General features: G+C 41.7%; 1 protein-coding gene and 1 long non-coding RNA gene across 2 annotated transcripts; both read left to right on the top strand.

Annotated features, from left to right (window-relative positions):
- The first annotated feature begins 352 nt into the window (after positions 1-352).
- LOC109974095 (uncharacterized) lies at positions 353-3,955 on the top strand. Its single transcript, XM_020624112.1, has 4 exons — positions 353-1,152; positions 1,386-2,404; positions 3,345-3,454; positions 3,761-3,955. The coding sequence occupies exons 1-4, from the start codon at positions 945-947 to the stop codon at positions 3,921-3,923; spliced, it is 1,500 nt and encodes a 499-aa protein (XP_020479768.1). The 5' UTR covers positions 353-944; the 3' UTR covers positions 3,924-3,955.
- LOC109974111 (uncharacterized) lies at positions 2,361-3,324 on the top strand. Its single transcript, XR_002276927.1, has 3 exons — positions 2,361-2,404; positions 3,089-3,158; positions 3,270-3,324. It is a non-coding gene; the product is annotated as an uncharacterized LOC109974111 (long non-coding RNA).
- Positions 3,956-14,924: the final 10,969 nt, after the last annotated feature.

The raw sequence follows: 14,924 nt of genomic DNA, 5'->3' as shown, positions 1-14,924 counted from the left end.
TCGAAGAATAGATCAGTTCAAGTATCTCGGTAGGGATGCTAATGACAAACCGTGTGAGGTTAATCCAGAAGGAGGAAAACTTGGGGGACATGCTGTGCAGAATTGGTGTTTGCTGAGAATGTTGCCCGTTTTGATCGGAGACAAAGTAAAAAATCCAGGTGACAACAAAGTATGGCAGTTGGTTTTGCAACTTAGAGAAGTTGTGGACCTCAGTTGTGCACCTGCAATTTCAAATGGCCAGATAGCTTACTTAAGAGTTTTGATTGATGAATATTTGCATTGCCAAATGCAAACCTTTCCTGACAAACCACTGAAGCCCAAACATCATTATGTCAGACATTATCCGGAGCTCATTATCCAGTTTGGGCCACTTATTCGCCTATGGACTTTAAGATTTGAGAGCAAACACACATATTTTAAGCAGTGTTTGAGAAAATTGCGCAACTTTAAGAATCCATGTTCTACTCTTGCAGAGAGACATCAGCTTCTACAGGCCTTTCTGAGTGCTGGTACCTTCTTCCCTCCAGGTGTTTCAGTGGAGAGGGGCACACAGTTTTTCTCAGATGACTACAATGATGTAATCATAGAAGCAGTTGCACATCACAATTTTGAGTCCACAAACACTCTGATAGCCAATGAAGTGACTGTGAAGGGGACAAAATACAGAAAGAACATGCACATTGTGATTGATGATGATGATGAGGGGCTTGTTACTGGAAAAATCAAAGTGGTTCTTGTTCATAAGGATTCAGCAGTATATTTTATTGCTGAAAAGTATCATGCCCTGCGTATTCCTGACATGGGTGTTTACAGCCTCACACTGATGCAAAGAAGCTACTGTTGTATTAATCAGGAGAATCTACTAGACTACTATCCCTTGCCTGAGTACACCGTCCATGGCACGCCACTGATAATTCTTCACCATTCTTGCCCTCTAGTCCTGAATGATGGCGAACATGAGTGAAGAAATCAAAGGGATCATCTGCAAGACCTTGCCAAATCTGTCTGAAGAGACCCAGTGGCAAATAATATCGAAACTTCAGAGCTCCGGCTTGGAGTCAAAAGAAGACTTAAAATATGTACAACAGGAAGACATTGCTGATCTGTTACCTGTTATCCAGTGCAGAAAACTCCTGGATGCATTCAAATTAGGTAATGTATGGTTAATTTAGTGTGGCATTCGCTTGTTATAGTCTCTTGTTTATTCAGTTGTGGAATTTCTTTTTTCTAAAAACTACATAATGCACCTTTACACTTTTCAAATATGCCTAATATAAGGAGAGTTAAGTACACTTTTGGCCAAATGTCTGCAGTGACTCTGATATAGCTTATTAGTTATGTACCCTAATTCTTTTTGTTTGTTTGTTTTTTTGCTTGTTTTTCAGAAACCAAGAGAGTTACATTGGATTTTCAAGCCATTCCAACTTCGTCACCACTGAGTAGTGATTGGTCGGTGTCTGGGTCTTCATCACCAACATTATGCACTCCGCCTGATTGTAGCTTATCACAGCTATCAGCCATTCCATCATGTTCAAGCCAGGCAAGAAGCAGCGAGCCAAGCCACAGACCTTTCACATCTCTACTACTGAAAACATGGCCAGAAACATTCCAGGTCCCTTGGGAACAAATGCCACAGGAAATTCGTTCTGCAATTGCAGATGGCAAGAGACCTAAACCAGTGGAGCGACGCCAGATGGTACGAGTACTCGCAGATGAAATGAGAAAGTATGAAGCTAACCCCACTCGTGCACAGTGCCTAACTGTGGTTCGAAATATCATCAGGCAGTACCCAAAGAGTTTTGCTGATATTGCACCAGATGGGTCACTTCTGTGTGGAGGTTATACATCACTTTTGATTCAAGTGAAAAACCGCATTGAGAATGTGAACCGTGATGGAAGCTTCTCATGGCACCGAACCTCTACAGGCAAGAGGGGTCCAACTGACACATATGGATGTACACGATTTCAGCCAGAGCTACCCCCAGAAGAAACTGATCACACTGTGGAGCAGCACCGCCAGAGACTGGAGGAGATCTACAGGCAGGAGGGGGCAGGTGGAGCAGAAAGAGCAGAAGTTAAAAATCTAATGAAGCTCACATTCTCTCTACAACGCTGCCATATAAATACAATTCCACCACCTGACATTGAAGATGTGAAAAGCAAATGGCCTTTTATATACGCACATTTTGAGTTGCTCACAGACATCAATGTGCTTCGTAGCTTGGAACTCAGTATGGAGAAATGTGGAAGAGCCATCACAGAATACTTCAGGGTAAAACCTACCAACAAAGATGTCAAGGCTATCCTCACTAATGGTGAAGATGATGAGAAAGCACTTTGTGTTGTTCAGCTGCTCATGGCACACTTTGGAGAGGACCTAACCGGGCTGATCCTTCTTACAGATGTAAATTTTATTTTTTCTTTCTAATGTCGTGGCAAGAGTGAGATATCAACTAAATTAATTCAGACAAACCACTACAATTTAAAGGATCTTTTAATATTACAATTATTCTAAATAGAGTAGCATTTAAACAGATAATCTTGTAATTAGGGAACAGAGAGTAGAGATCAGAGACTCCCCTCTTGCAATGGAATAAATAAAGCCTAAGAAGATTGTCAGAGCACCAGTCAGTCAGGTCATTTGGTGTCAGTCCCAGTCAGTCGGCCCCAGTCAGTCGTTGTCTCCCACCAGCCCTCCGAGGCCGGGCTGGTGGTACACTGCTCACGGTAGCATGGTCCTTCTCCTCTTCCCTCTCAGGCTCACTCCTTTCTTATTACTTGACCACTGAGTGACATCCGTGGGGGCTCTTTATCAGATTAGGTGCAGTTTCCTCTGGAGCCACAAAGGGTTCATACTACTTTTTAGACATTTGCAGTAGAACTTCCCAAAGACCTGTAAAGATATAATTGTTACCCTTTAAAATTTGAATGCCAAATCTATTTAGCAGTTTGACTGTAGGTGCTTCAGAAGCCTTCCTCTTTCACCTTTAGGTTACTCTCACCTAGTGTTTACTAATTATTGACCTTTTTATAATTTTTCTTCTTAAAAATCTTATTATGGTAAGCATAATGTATTTGTTCCCTACAGGTGTCTGCCACTGCAGCTGATGTTGAGACAACTCTCAGTCTTCCTGCAAGTCCTCGCCTGATACTGCCTGGTATACATTTCATTTAGATTCTGTGATAGACACAGTATATCGGCCATTCATCTTGAGTTTACAAATATTTACACAAGGTAACATGCATTCCCATGTTGCTATGACTTGAAGTTTCAGGTGCAACAGGGCAAGTCACAATTAAAGGTTGGATGATCACCTTTGAGGGTAATCTCTGTAATCTCTGAGGGCATCACACCATCATTTGCAACGGGACTTGCTGCTGTCTTTGCTATCTATTACATATTCAACCTTCAGTATCAAGATGAGGCAGCCTGCACTCTGGAATTCATTCAGCGGTAAAACCCCATCATTCCTTGTCATCATTATATGGATATATACAATTAAATTAATGTGTTTGTATTTCTTTGCATAAAATGGTATTAGTACTGTACATTTCAAGCCACAACACACACACACACACAGACTGGGTATTTTGTTGGACTATAGGCTTTATAATTTCTTTTGATGTCACTTCTATATGTCATTCAAGTCCACTCTATTAGTGCAATGAAGAAAGACAAAAAACAATTCATTGCATTTAATGTACACAAAACAGTATGTTGTTGCAACCCCACTCTGATCTTAGACTATTTTGATTTCAGGCGCTTCATTGGTATAAATCCAGAGAGAGGGACAAAGGCCAAAAGGGGCAAGGTTGTCTCCAAGAAGAAAGGTGTGATCGTCCAGAAGAAGTCTTCTGCAGTCAATACACACGTCGCCATGCTACTGAAGAATCTCCTTGACTTTGAATGGGACTTTATATAGATCGGTGACCTCTTTAATCTCGCTCTCTTTGTTTTGACAGTCTAGCATTGCCACATAAAGCCACAAGAGAACTGGTATTATTAACTTTAGAAGCATTAGCCTGGAGTGTATACTGTACATTCCTGATTGTATAGTTTATTTATTATTATGATTGTTTGTTGTTGTTTGACAGTGGCGACACTGGAATAATGCTGCAGAGAGGAACAGTGGCTACCAAAGTAATGGTCATCTCTCCTGGATCCACAAGAACATTTATTTTCTTTTTCGACATTTTTTGTATACATGTTGATATTGACATTGCACTTTGAAATAAAGATATTTGATTTTGAAGTTTGAAGTTACCTGCCAAGTTACCACCATGCATATTTTGCATAATATTCCCAATAATGCATATCTTAAGCAATTGTCTATAGCCCTGAGAAATAACGGTATAATGCTGGCGTCCCTGCTGCCAGCTCTTTACCATAAATTATAGAACTACAGACATATACCGTTTTTCTGGTTTACAGACTACTATTGTAAAGTCATTTTACGTACGAATACTGTACAAATAACGGTATAATGCTGGCATCCCTGCTGCCAGCTCTTTACCGTAAATTATAGAACTACAGACATATACCGTTTTTCTGGTTTACAGACTACTACCGTAAAGTCATTTTACGTACGAATATTGTACAAATAACGGTATAATGCTGGCGTCTCTTTACTGTTATTTTACAGGAAAATTATTTACAGTGTGCACACACACACTATGCTGAACCATTTCTTATATGTGACAGTGTACCTCTTCACTGTGTGTGATTTCATATCAGCCCTATATGCTCATTGAAAAATACATTTTTAATGTTCATATATTTCTTCCATTGATGTGGACACAAATAAACAAATGATCTTGTGTGCATGCATGTGTGTGTTTAGGTGTGCGGGTTGGTGTGTACAGTGCTTCAATGGGACCTGGTGCTACAGTCAGGCCAGGGAGGCAGGATGTTCCCATGCTCCAGGCAGTTGGCTGGCCTGCAGCCAAGCTAAACCTGTGGTGGCTGGAAGGAGAACAGCCCTGTACCATGATCCAGTTACCATTTCCTCAATCACAGAGTGAGAGAGAAGAGACCTGATGAGCAGTCTTTCCTGTCTACACAGAAATGCTACAGTGATTTGGGAGATTAGCCTTGGCTGGTGGCAAACTCGCTGCACCAGCTAAAGATGAAAGCTGCATTTAAAATTTCTTTCAGAAAAATAAATGGCCAATTTTCTTGTTTCTTCTACCTCTTGTCCTCCCATCATGCTCTTTAATATCAGCCCCTGTAGAAAAGGAGGGAGATAAAAAAGGGAGTGTACCTCATATGGAAGCCATTCTCCTGTCCCTGCTCTATTTGCTGCTGAGAATGTTTGGACATTTTCTGGAGAAGAGGGCTGTGATGTCACACACTGGCACAGTACTGCTGTGTCAGGAATGAAGAGAAGGAGGAGAGAGAGAGAGAAACACACACAGGAGAAGGAGGGGCGACGACAGCGGTTCGCTGCAGGGGACAGAGAGCAAATCACCGAGCTATTAGTTTTTTTCTCACCACACTGTAAATTAGCGTGCTGGTTCCTTAATGGAAAACATTTGCGGGACAACACCAAGGGGCCTCCTGAGATCCTTTAAATGCGAGAGCATCATGTTCTGCGAGAGTGGAGGGGTGGACTGGGTTCTGGTATTGTTTCAATTAGAAGGGCCACAAACAAAAACATCGGCATCATCAGGAGAGAGCCTAAGAGAGAGCAGACGAGTCCTGCTCTCAAGCAGCAGAGGCTGATTTTAATAAAGTCTCTATGCACCCCCACCCCCTTTACGAAAAAATCAGAGGCAGTACAAACAGCCTGCCCTCACACTCCACTAGAGATAATTAAGTAAAAAATAGAAGTGCAGTTTTCAGTGGTTAATATTCCCAAGATTAAGATTCCCACTGACTGTCTCTTGACATTTTGCAGCCTTCTATTCATTCATGTAGACACTTTGTTGTATCAGTAGGTAGACTTAATTAACAGGCCTTACCTATTGGTTACGTTCTTTGAAAAATGTTAACACACCAACTCCGTCCATTACAAACAGTTTCGGTACACTTTTGATCACATCTGTTTAAAGGCTCCAAAGGGATGAGCTGTCTGTGTTGATGTCTCAGCTTTAGCTGGAGGACCTGCACATACTCTGACCTGCTCTGTAGCCAGCTGCTATTTAAAATCAGCTGAACTGAATAAACTGGTCCACTTCTTTATAATCTGAGTTTCCAGTATTTGTAGTAAAGTATCAAATGAGGCTCTGAACATCACAAATGGAGCTTGAAGCTATTTCACAGCTCCAGTATGTGAGATTATCCCTGCTGTTGAAGTTTTCTCTTTTCTTGTTTTGTATTACAAATGAAAAAAAAAGCAGAACAGGTGCTGACATAGTGTACATGTAAACAAGGGAATCAGTTTTACCATATTATCCTGATAACTTTTCTTTCCTGATTTTACTTAACAAGGTTATCTAGATAAATCTGCTGGTTGAAACTGATCCCAAGTCAGTATTGGAAACATCATTAAGTTTCCAATACTGGAATTACAGTAGTATAAGCTTGGTGATACAGGGACAACTTGCAGACCAAAAAACATAGCATAAGGCCCACTTGATAGCTTTTTTCTGGAACTTTTAGAAGCATTTCGTAGTTGTCATCAGCAGAGAATTACTTACAGTAGCTCAGTTGTCAACATGTGACCTAAGTATAAAACGTTGTCTATTGGGGATGGAAACCCCTTGTCTTTTCAGTGACAGTCTTCCATACTTATGCTATGAATGAAAGTTCTGGAAAAAGCCAGATGACCCTTGAGTAAATCTGTAACACTGTCAGGCTACCTTTTCTGAAGCCAACTATGAATTTTAATTCAGACTTGGTTATAAATATTTTGTTAAAGGAACAGATCTACTGGATAAAGCAGTTCAGATATTTCTAGTATTTAATAAAAGGCTAGTACTGAGTAACCTTGCAGAATATATATAAACACACCCTTCTCCGTTTTTCTAGCTCCTTCTTGCATTTGTGGAGAGATCTAATCTGTACTAAGGTCATAAATTTAGACAGGCAGGGGAGGTAAGTGGTGTTTTTAAAAAAAATTACTGTAGTTAGGCAGTATTTATGAGGCTCTACTACACTGGCTGTGGTACACATGGTGATCATGTAGATAGTGGGGTCTTCTGTCACACACATCTAAATTTAAACCATTCCCAGAGGCCAGGCCAAACAAAGCCTCAGGAAAAGGTCCCAGCTATGGTGCAGTGGACCTAGCACAATGCTGCTAGTTTGAAAAACAACAGGAAACACATGTGGAGGGCTCAGTACAGGTGAGGGACAGCAGGCCCGCAGAGCAGTTGTGAAATCACGATCCCAGGGCTGAGACCTGACCTGACCTGACCTGGCTGGATCCCACTGACACTTCCTTATCCGCCACATTAGTGCAAAGACCAAGACAGTGGGACAGGCTGGGAGATATCAGTGCTGAGCTCAGCTACAGGAAGAGAGAGGGATGGAAGGAAGAAGTGAGAGGAAGGGATAATGGCTGGTTTTGCCCTATCGATGGTGAGGGCCTTCTGTGGAATTGTCAGGCCTACCACTGAATGCTCCTGCCAAGCTATTTATGCTTTATGGATCAAAACAGTACATTAATATCAAATCAAATTCAAATTTTTTTGTATAGTGCCAAATCACAACAAAAGTCAACTCAGGATACTTTAAGAGTAAGGTCTAGACCTTATTATTATCACTATTATTACAGAGGGAAAACCCAACAAATCCCACTTGACAACAGTGGGGAGGAAAAACTCCCTTTAATGGAAGCGACAGAGCCCGTCTTTTGGTGGGCAGCCTGCTGCCTCGAACGGTTGGGGTGAGTGGATAGAGGAGAGACAAAATAAGAAAAGCAACAAGACACAACAAACACTGGTCAGGTTGATGTGGCTGGTGACTGCTCATCAGAAACATAGAGCTCCAGAGCCAGGGCAACCGGCAGAAAGGTACAGGTAAAGAGATAGGACACACTACGGGAGAGAGGAGACACAAAGTTAGTAATGGAGGGGAGGGGAGAGGAACTCAGAGCATCATGGGGCCCCCCCAGCAGCCTAGGCTTATAGCAGCATAACTAAGGGAAGGCTCAGGGTCACCTGATACAGCCCTAACTATAAGCTATATTAAAAAAAAAAGTCTTAAGTCTACTCTTAAAGGTAGAGAGAGTGTGCGCTTCCCGAAATGAAACTAGGACTTGGTTCTATAGGAGAGGAGCTTGATAGCTAAAGGCTCTGCCTCCCGTTCTACTTCTGTTGACTCTAGGAACTACAAGCAGACTTGCACTCTGAGAGCAAAGTGCTCTGTTGGGATGATAAGGCACTACGAGGTCTTTAAGCTATGATGGAGCCTTGTCATTAAGGGCTTTGTATGTTAGGAGAAGGATTTTAAATTCTATTCTGAATTTTACAGGGAGCCATTGGAGAGAAGCTAATATAGGAGAGATATGATCTCTCTTGCTAGTTCCTGTCAGTACTCTGGCTGTAGCATTTTGGATTAATTGGAGGCTTTTTACGGAATTATTGGGACATCCTGATAGTAAAGAGTTACAATAACCCAGCCTGGAAGTAACAAATGCATGGACCAGTTTTTCAGCAATACTTTGAGACAGGATGATCCTGATTTTAGCAATATTGCACAGGTGAAAGAAGGCAGTTCTAGAGACTTGGTTTATGTGTGATTTAAAGGACATATCTTGGTCAAAAATGACTCCAAGGTTCCTCACAGCAGTACTGGAGGCCAGAGCTACAGTATGTCATCTAGAGTAACTATGTGGTTAGACAGCAGATTTCTAACAATTTAAAGGCCAAGCACAATTACTTCAGTTTTGTCTGAGTTTAGAAGTAAGAAGTTACAGGCCATCCAGGCTTTTATGTCTTCAAGACATGCTTGAAGTTTGACCAACTGATCTGATTCATTTGGCTTCATAGATAAATATAACTGAATATCATCTGCATAGCAATGGATATTTATGCTGTGCTTCCTGATAATATTGCCTAAAGGGAGCATGTATAAAGTGAAGAGAATTGGACCTAACACAGAGCCCTGTGGAATGCCGTGACTAACTTCAGTTTGTGTGGAAGATTCATCATTAACATGAACAAATTGAAATCTTTATGATAAATAAGATTTGAACCAAGTTAGTGCAGTTACTTTAATCCCAATAACATGTTCAAGTCTCTGCATTAAGATGCTGTGATCAATGGTGTCAAAAGCAGCACTAAGAGGACAAGTATGGAGACAAGTCCTTTGTCTGAGGCTAAGAAGAACATTGGTGACTTTCACCAATGCAGTTTCTGTACTATGATGGACTCAAAATCTTGACTGAAAAATCCTCAAACAAATCATTCTTGTGCAAGTGGTCACATAACTGCTTTGCAAAAGCTTTTTCCAGAATATTACAAATAAATGGGAGATTGGATATTGGTCTATAATTAGCTAGGACACCTGGGTCAAGAGTGATGACCCCACTGCATAATTGTATATGTGACATTAAACTGTGGCTATTGCAGAATTTCCTACACTTAAATGAGAGTAAGACAGAGTACATCGTCTTTAGCCCCGATTTAGCTGCTGTTGTATTCAGTCTAGGTGTTTAGCACCTTCATTCACTGATACCATGAAAAATCGTGGAGTGATATTTGACAACAGCTTTAATTTTGATAAACAGATCAGATCTGTGGTTAAAACCAGCTTTTTTCACCTGAGACTCTTAATGAAGGTGAAGCCTTTCTTATCACACGCAGATTTAGAAAAAGCTATCCATGCTTTCATCACCTCGCGGCTGGACTACTGTAATACCCTCTATGTCAGAATCTCTCAATCGCTTCTTCGGAAGCTTCAGCTGGTTCAGAGCGCTGTGGCTCGACTGTTGTTGAACACCCCCAGGTACACCCACATCACCCCTGTGCTTCTGTCACTACACTGGTTGCCAGTACAGTCTAGAGTTGACTTCAAAGTGCTACTATTTGTATTTAAGTCCATAAATGGCCTCGCTCCTCCATACCTGTCAGATCTTCTCTCTGCCTATGCGCCGCGCAGAGCTCAGCGCTCCTCAGAGCATCTGTCCCTGGTTATCCCTTGGTCAAGATACAAAAAATGGGGTGATCGTTCTTTTGCAGTGTATGGCCCCAGGCTCTGGAACTCCCTACCGCCAGAGCTACGGTCCATAACTGAGTTAGCGGCCTTTAAGTCAACTCTAAAAACCCATGTTTTTAGAGAGGTCTTTGGTGCCTAACCCGTTCCAGTACTAACCCGTCTTTTAACTTGTGTCCTGATATGGAAGATTTTTACTCCTTCTGTTCTTAAAATTTGTGTTTTATTCTGTTTAGGTCTTCTTGTTTTAGTACTCTTTTTATTAGCGTATACATGTTCTGTTATGAAGCACTCTGTGCTCCTTTGGAGTTGTAAAGTGCTATATAAATAAACATTTATTATTATTAAGAGTAGGCTTTTTGAGTAGAGGCTTAATTACTGCAACCTTAAAAGCATGTGGAACATAACTTGTTAATAGAGAAAGGTTAATCAGATCTAATATGGATGTGTTGATTAGGGGAAAGACTTTTTTGAGCAACCCGGTCGGGATGTGGTCCAGGAGACATGTTGATGATTTAGATGAAGTAATTGTTGAGGTCAACTCAGAGAGATCTATGGGAGACAAGTAGTCCAAGTATAAATTAGGTCTTACAGATGCTTCTAAAGCCACTGTAGTAGATGGCACATCCATGAGAGTTGTGGGAATGGTCCAACCAATTTTTTCTCTAATAGTTGTGATTTTATTTGTAAAGAAGCTCATGAAGTCATGACTTCTGAGATCTAAGGAAATGTTAAGCTCATCAGCACTGTGGCTCTTTGTCAGCCTGGCTACAGTGCTGAAAAGAAACCTGGGGTTGTTCTTATTTTCCTCTATCAATGATGAATAAAATGTGGTTCTGGCACTATGAAGGGCTTTTTTATATGTTATTAAACTATCTTTCCAGGCTATGAAAAACTCTTCTGACTTAGTGGCGTGCCGCCTCCTTTCCATTTTTTGTGATGCCTTCTTTATGGCTTTAGGGAGCGAAGCTGCGAGCTGTATCATGGGGCTAGCCTCCTCAGTTTCACTGCCTTCCTTTTCAGAGGGGCAACAGTATTATGCAGGGAGGCTGCAGTATTATCAACAAGATTATCGACTTGTGTGGGAGTAAAGTTAAGGTGGCTTTTGTAGTGGAGTTGTTTCCCACATAGAGTATAATCCATTAATGTAAATTCAAAAGTTATTAGAAAATGGTCAGACAGAAGAGGGTTATGGGGAAAAACTATTAAGTGTTCAGTTTCGATGCCATATGTCAGGGTGTGATTAAAACAGTGAGTGGGTTTATTTACAGTTTGAGAAAAGCCAACTGAGTTTAATAATGAACAGAATGCATTGTTGAGGCTGTCATTGTCAGCATCTACATGAATATTAAAGTCACCTACTATGATTATTTTATCTGTACTAAGCACTAAATCAGACAAAGTCTGAGAATTCAATTAAAAAACTCTGAATAAGGAGCAGGTGGATGGTATACAATAACAAATAGAACTGGCTTTTGAGTTTTCCACTTTGAGTGTGAGAGACTCAGGATGAGGCTTTCAAATGTGTTATAACTATGTTTAGGTCTAGGGCTAGGTCAAGCCTATTACTCAGGCTTGAGTCAAAGATCGCTGCCACACCTCCACCTTGGCCTGTGCTTCAAGGGATGTGAGAGTTACTGTGACCAGGTGGGGTGGATTCATTTAGACTGACATGTTCTTCCTGCTGTAACCACATTTCAGTAAGACACAATAAATCAATGTGATGTACACTTATCACATCATTCACTAACAGAGATCTAGACGAGAGACCTCTGATATTTAATAGTCTGCATTTGATTGTCCTGTTATTTTCTGCTATAAGAGGAGTCGTCTTAATTTTAATTAGGTTCTTATGAATAACTCCTCTTGAGTTAATTTATATAATTTAGGTGGGCGGGGGGCAGACACAGTCTTTATGGGGTACTGGGAGTTTTGGGTGAGTAACAGCTGCAAAGAGACTGCAGAGAGGCATGTAAGACTGCGACCCTGCATCCTGGACTCAACTCTGGGTTGTCATAATTTAGGTTGTAAAATAAACTCGTTAAGAGCAAAAGAGCAAAGTGGGATGGATGCTGTTTCTGCTTATCAGACCAGGTTTACAAAATGTTTTCCAGTTGTCTATGAAACCCACATTATTTTCCGGGCACCACCTAGACAACCAGCGGTTGAATGATGACATGCGGTTAAACATGTCATCACTGGTCATGTCTTTGTATTTATATACAAAGTTAACAATTATCAGAGGTGGAAAGTAACTATGCACATTTACTCAAGTACTGTACTTAAGTACAATTTTGAGGTATTTATTTTCTGGTACATCATACTTCAACTCGACTAGATTTTAGAGACATATTTTACTTTGTTACAGTTATTTGATAACTTTGGTTATTATGTACTTTTCAGAATGAGGTTTATAAGGTAGGTAGGTATGTAGGACTTTATTATTTCCACAATGGGAAAATTCCTGTGTTCCAGCAGCAATAGAGAGCAGCAAGAAGACACCGTAAGAACAAACACCACACACATATCTTGAGATATACAAAGATAAACAAAGATACAAAACAAAATACAGTATAATTATAAGCTGCATTGTGACAGGGACAGTGTGTGAAGCTGCCCACAAAGTTGAGGGTGAACTCAATTACAAGGCCAGACGAGTAAAAACAGAACACTGACTCAGACAAAAATGATACACAATGCAGGAGTCTTATTCAACAAGTAACACTCTCAAGTCGATAATACAGTCCAGGGTCGGAACCAGCAAACTTACACATTCAAGATATCCATGAGAAACATGGTCAGAAAGGGAACACCAAAGGTCAATGCAGAGAAAACACGATCTGAATCAGGAGGGTCAGGCAATACTCGGTGGTCACAAGGTAATCCGGGGTCAGAGCTGGAATCACAGGTACAGGAAAAACACTGGAAAGTTTGAACAGGAGTTAGAATGATCTGGCAGCTTCCTGGTGTGGGGAAGAAATGGGTAGAAAATACCATATAAATGGGTAGAAACACAAATAATTACCACTGATTAGGGTAAAAAGTCCGTAGCTGAGATGAGACGATAACAGGAAGTAGTGTCAAAATAAAAGCATGAGACCAGAAGCAGAGGGGACAGAATCATGACAGGATTGATCCTTATTGTAAAATTCACAAGCTACCCAGCAAAGTACTTCCAAATTTTAAGCATATCAGAATTAGCTCTACCTTTACCAGCTGAAATATTAAACATAATGTACACAATAATACATCAGTACTGATGATCACATAACACAATGTACATCAATGAAAACCTTTCCATTTTGCATAACGAGTACTTTTGTACTTTTACTGTTGCTGACCTCAACTGAGGGTGTCGTCAGCCAGTGGAAGAAGTACTTTGAAGATCTCCTTAATCCCTCTGACACACCTTCTGTAAAGGAAGCCAGGGCTGGGGACTTGGGAGGGGACTTGTCCATTACCCTGGCTGAAGTTGCTGAGGTAGTTAAGGAACTCCTTGGTAGCAAGGCTCTGGGGGTGGATGAGGTCCGCCTTGAGTTTCTCAAGTCTATGGATGTTGTGCGGCTGTCTTGGCTGACACACCTCTGGAGCATTGCGTGGAGTTTGGTGCCTCTGGATTGGCACACCGGAGTGGTGGTCCCCCTTTTTAAGGAGGAGGACCAGAGAGTGTGTTCCAACTATAGGGGGATCACACTTCTCAGCCTCCCTGGGAAAGTTTATGCCAGGTACTGGAGAGGATAATCCGGGCAATAGTCAAACCTCAGATTCAGGAGGAACAGTGCAGTTTTTGCCCTGGCCGTGGAACACTGGACCAGCTCTATACCCTCACTAGGATGTTGGAGGGTTCATGGGAGTTTGCCCAACCAGTCTACGTGTGTTTTGTGGATCTGAAGCAAGCATTCGATTGTGTTCCTCATGGCATCCTGTGGGAGATATTTCGGGATTATGGGGTGCGAGGCTTGTTGTTACAGACTGTCCATTCCCTGTATGACCAGAGTAGGAGCTTGGCTCACGTTGCTGGCAGTAAGTCAGACCTGTTTCCAGTGAGTGTTGGACTCCGCCAAGGCTGCCCTTTGTCACCGATTCTGTTCATTATTTTTGTGGACAAAATTTCTAGGTGCAGCCAGAGAATGGAGGGTCTGTTTTGGTGGCCACAGAACCTCATCCCTGCTTTTTGCAGATGATGTGGTTCAGTTGGCTTCATCAGTTCAAGACCTACAGTGTGCACTGGAGGGGTTTGCAGCTGAGTGTGAAGCGGGATGAGAATTAGCACCTCCAATCTGAGGCCATGGTTCTCAGTCAGAAAAAGGTAGATTGTCCTCTCTGGGTTGGGGGCGAGTTGCTCCCTCAAGTGGAGGAGTTTAAGTATCTCGGGGTCTTGTTCATGAGTGAGGGAAAAATGGAGCAGCAGGTTGACAGACGGATCAGTGTGGCATCCGCAGTAATGAGGTCTCTGTACCGGTCCATTGTGGTGAAGAAGGAGCTGAGTCGTAAGGTCAAGCTCTCAATTTATCAGTTGATCTACATTCCTACCTGAGTCGGTGTGTAATTTTGGAATTGGAAGGAGGCCACCTTAACTTTACTCCCACACAAGTCAATAATCTTGTTGGTAGTACTGCAGCCTTCCTGCGTAATACACTTGATACCATTGCCCCTCTGAAAAGGAAGGCAGTGAAACAGAGGAGGCTAGCCCCGTGGTACAGCTCGCAGCTCCGCTCCCTAAAGCAGGCATCACGAAAAATGGAAAGGAGGTGGTGCTCCACTAAGTCAGAAGAGTTTTTCATAGCCTGGAAAGATAGTTTAATAACATATAAGAAAGCCCTTC

The sequence above is a fragment of the Monopterus albus genome, unplaced genomic scaffold (assembly GCF_001952655.1).
Source record: "Monopterus albus unplaced genomic scaffold, M_albus_1.0 scaffold320.1, whole genome shotgun sequence".
NCBI lineage: Eukaryota > Metazoa > Chordata > Actinopteri > Synbranchiformes > Synbranchidae > Monopterus > Monopterus albus.
This window is presented reverse-complemented; position numbering and strand designations above follow the sequence as displayed.

What these genes read in the sequence shown, in the direction of transcription:
- LOC109974095 (XM_020624112.1), top strand. Translation starts at nt 945, where the DNA reads ATGATGGCGAACATGAGTGAAGAAATCAAAGGGATCATCTGCAAGACC. An exon ending in GGCTGATCCTTCTTACAGAT is followed by an intron (nt 2,405 to 3,344) that starts GTAAATTTTATT and finishes GTAATCTCTGAG; the next exon opens with GGCATCACACCATCATTTGC. An exon ending in ACTCTGGAATTCATTCAGCG is followed by an intron (nt 3,455 to 3,760) that starts GTAAAACCCCAT and finishes TTTTGATTTCAG; the next exon opens with GCGCTTCATTGGTATAAATC.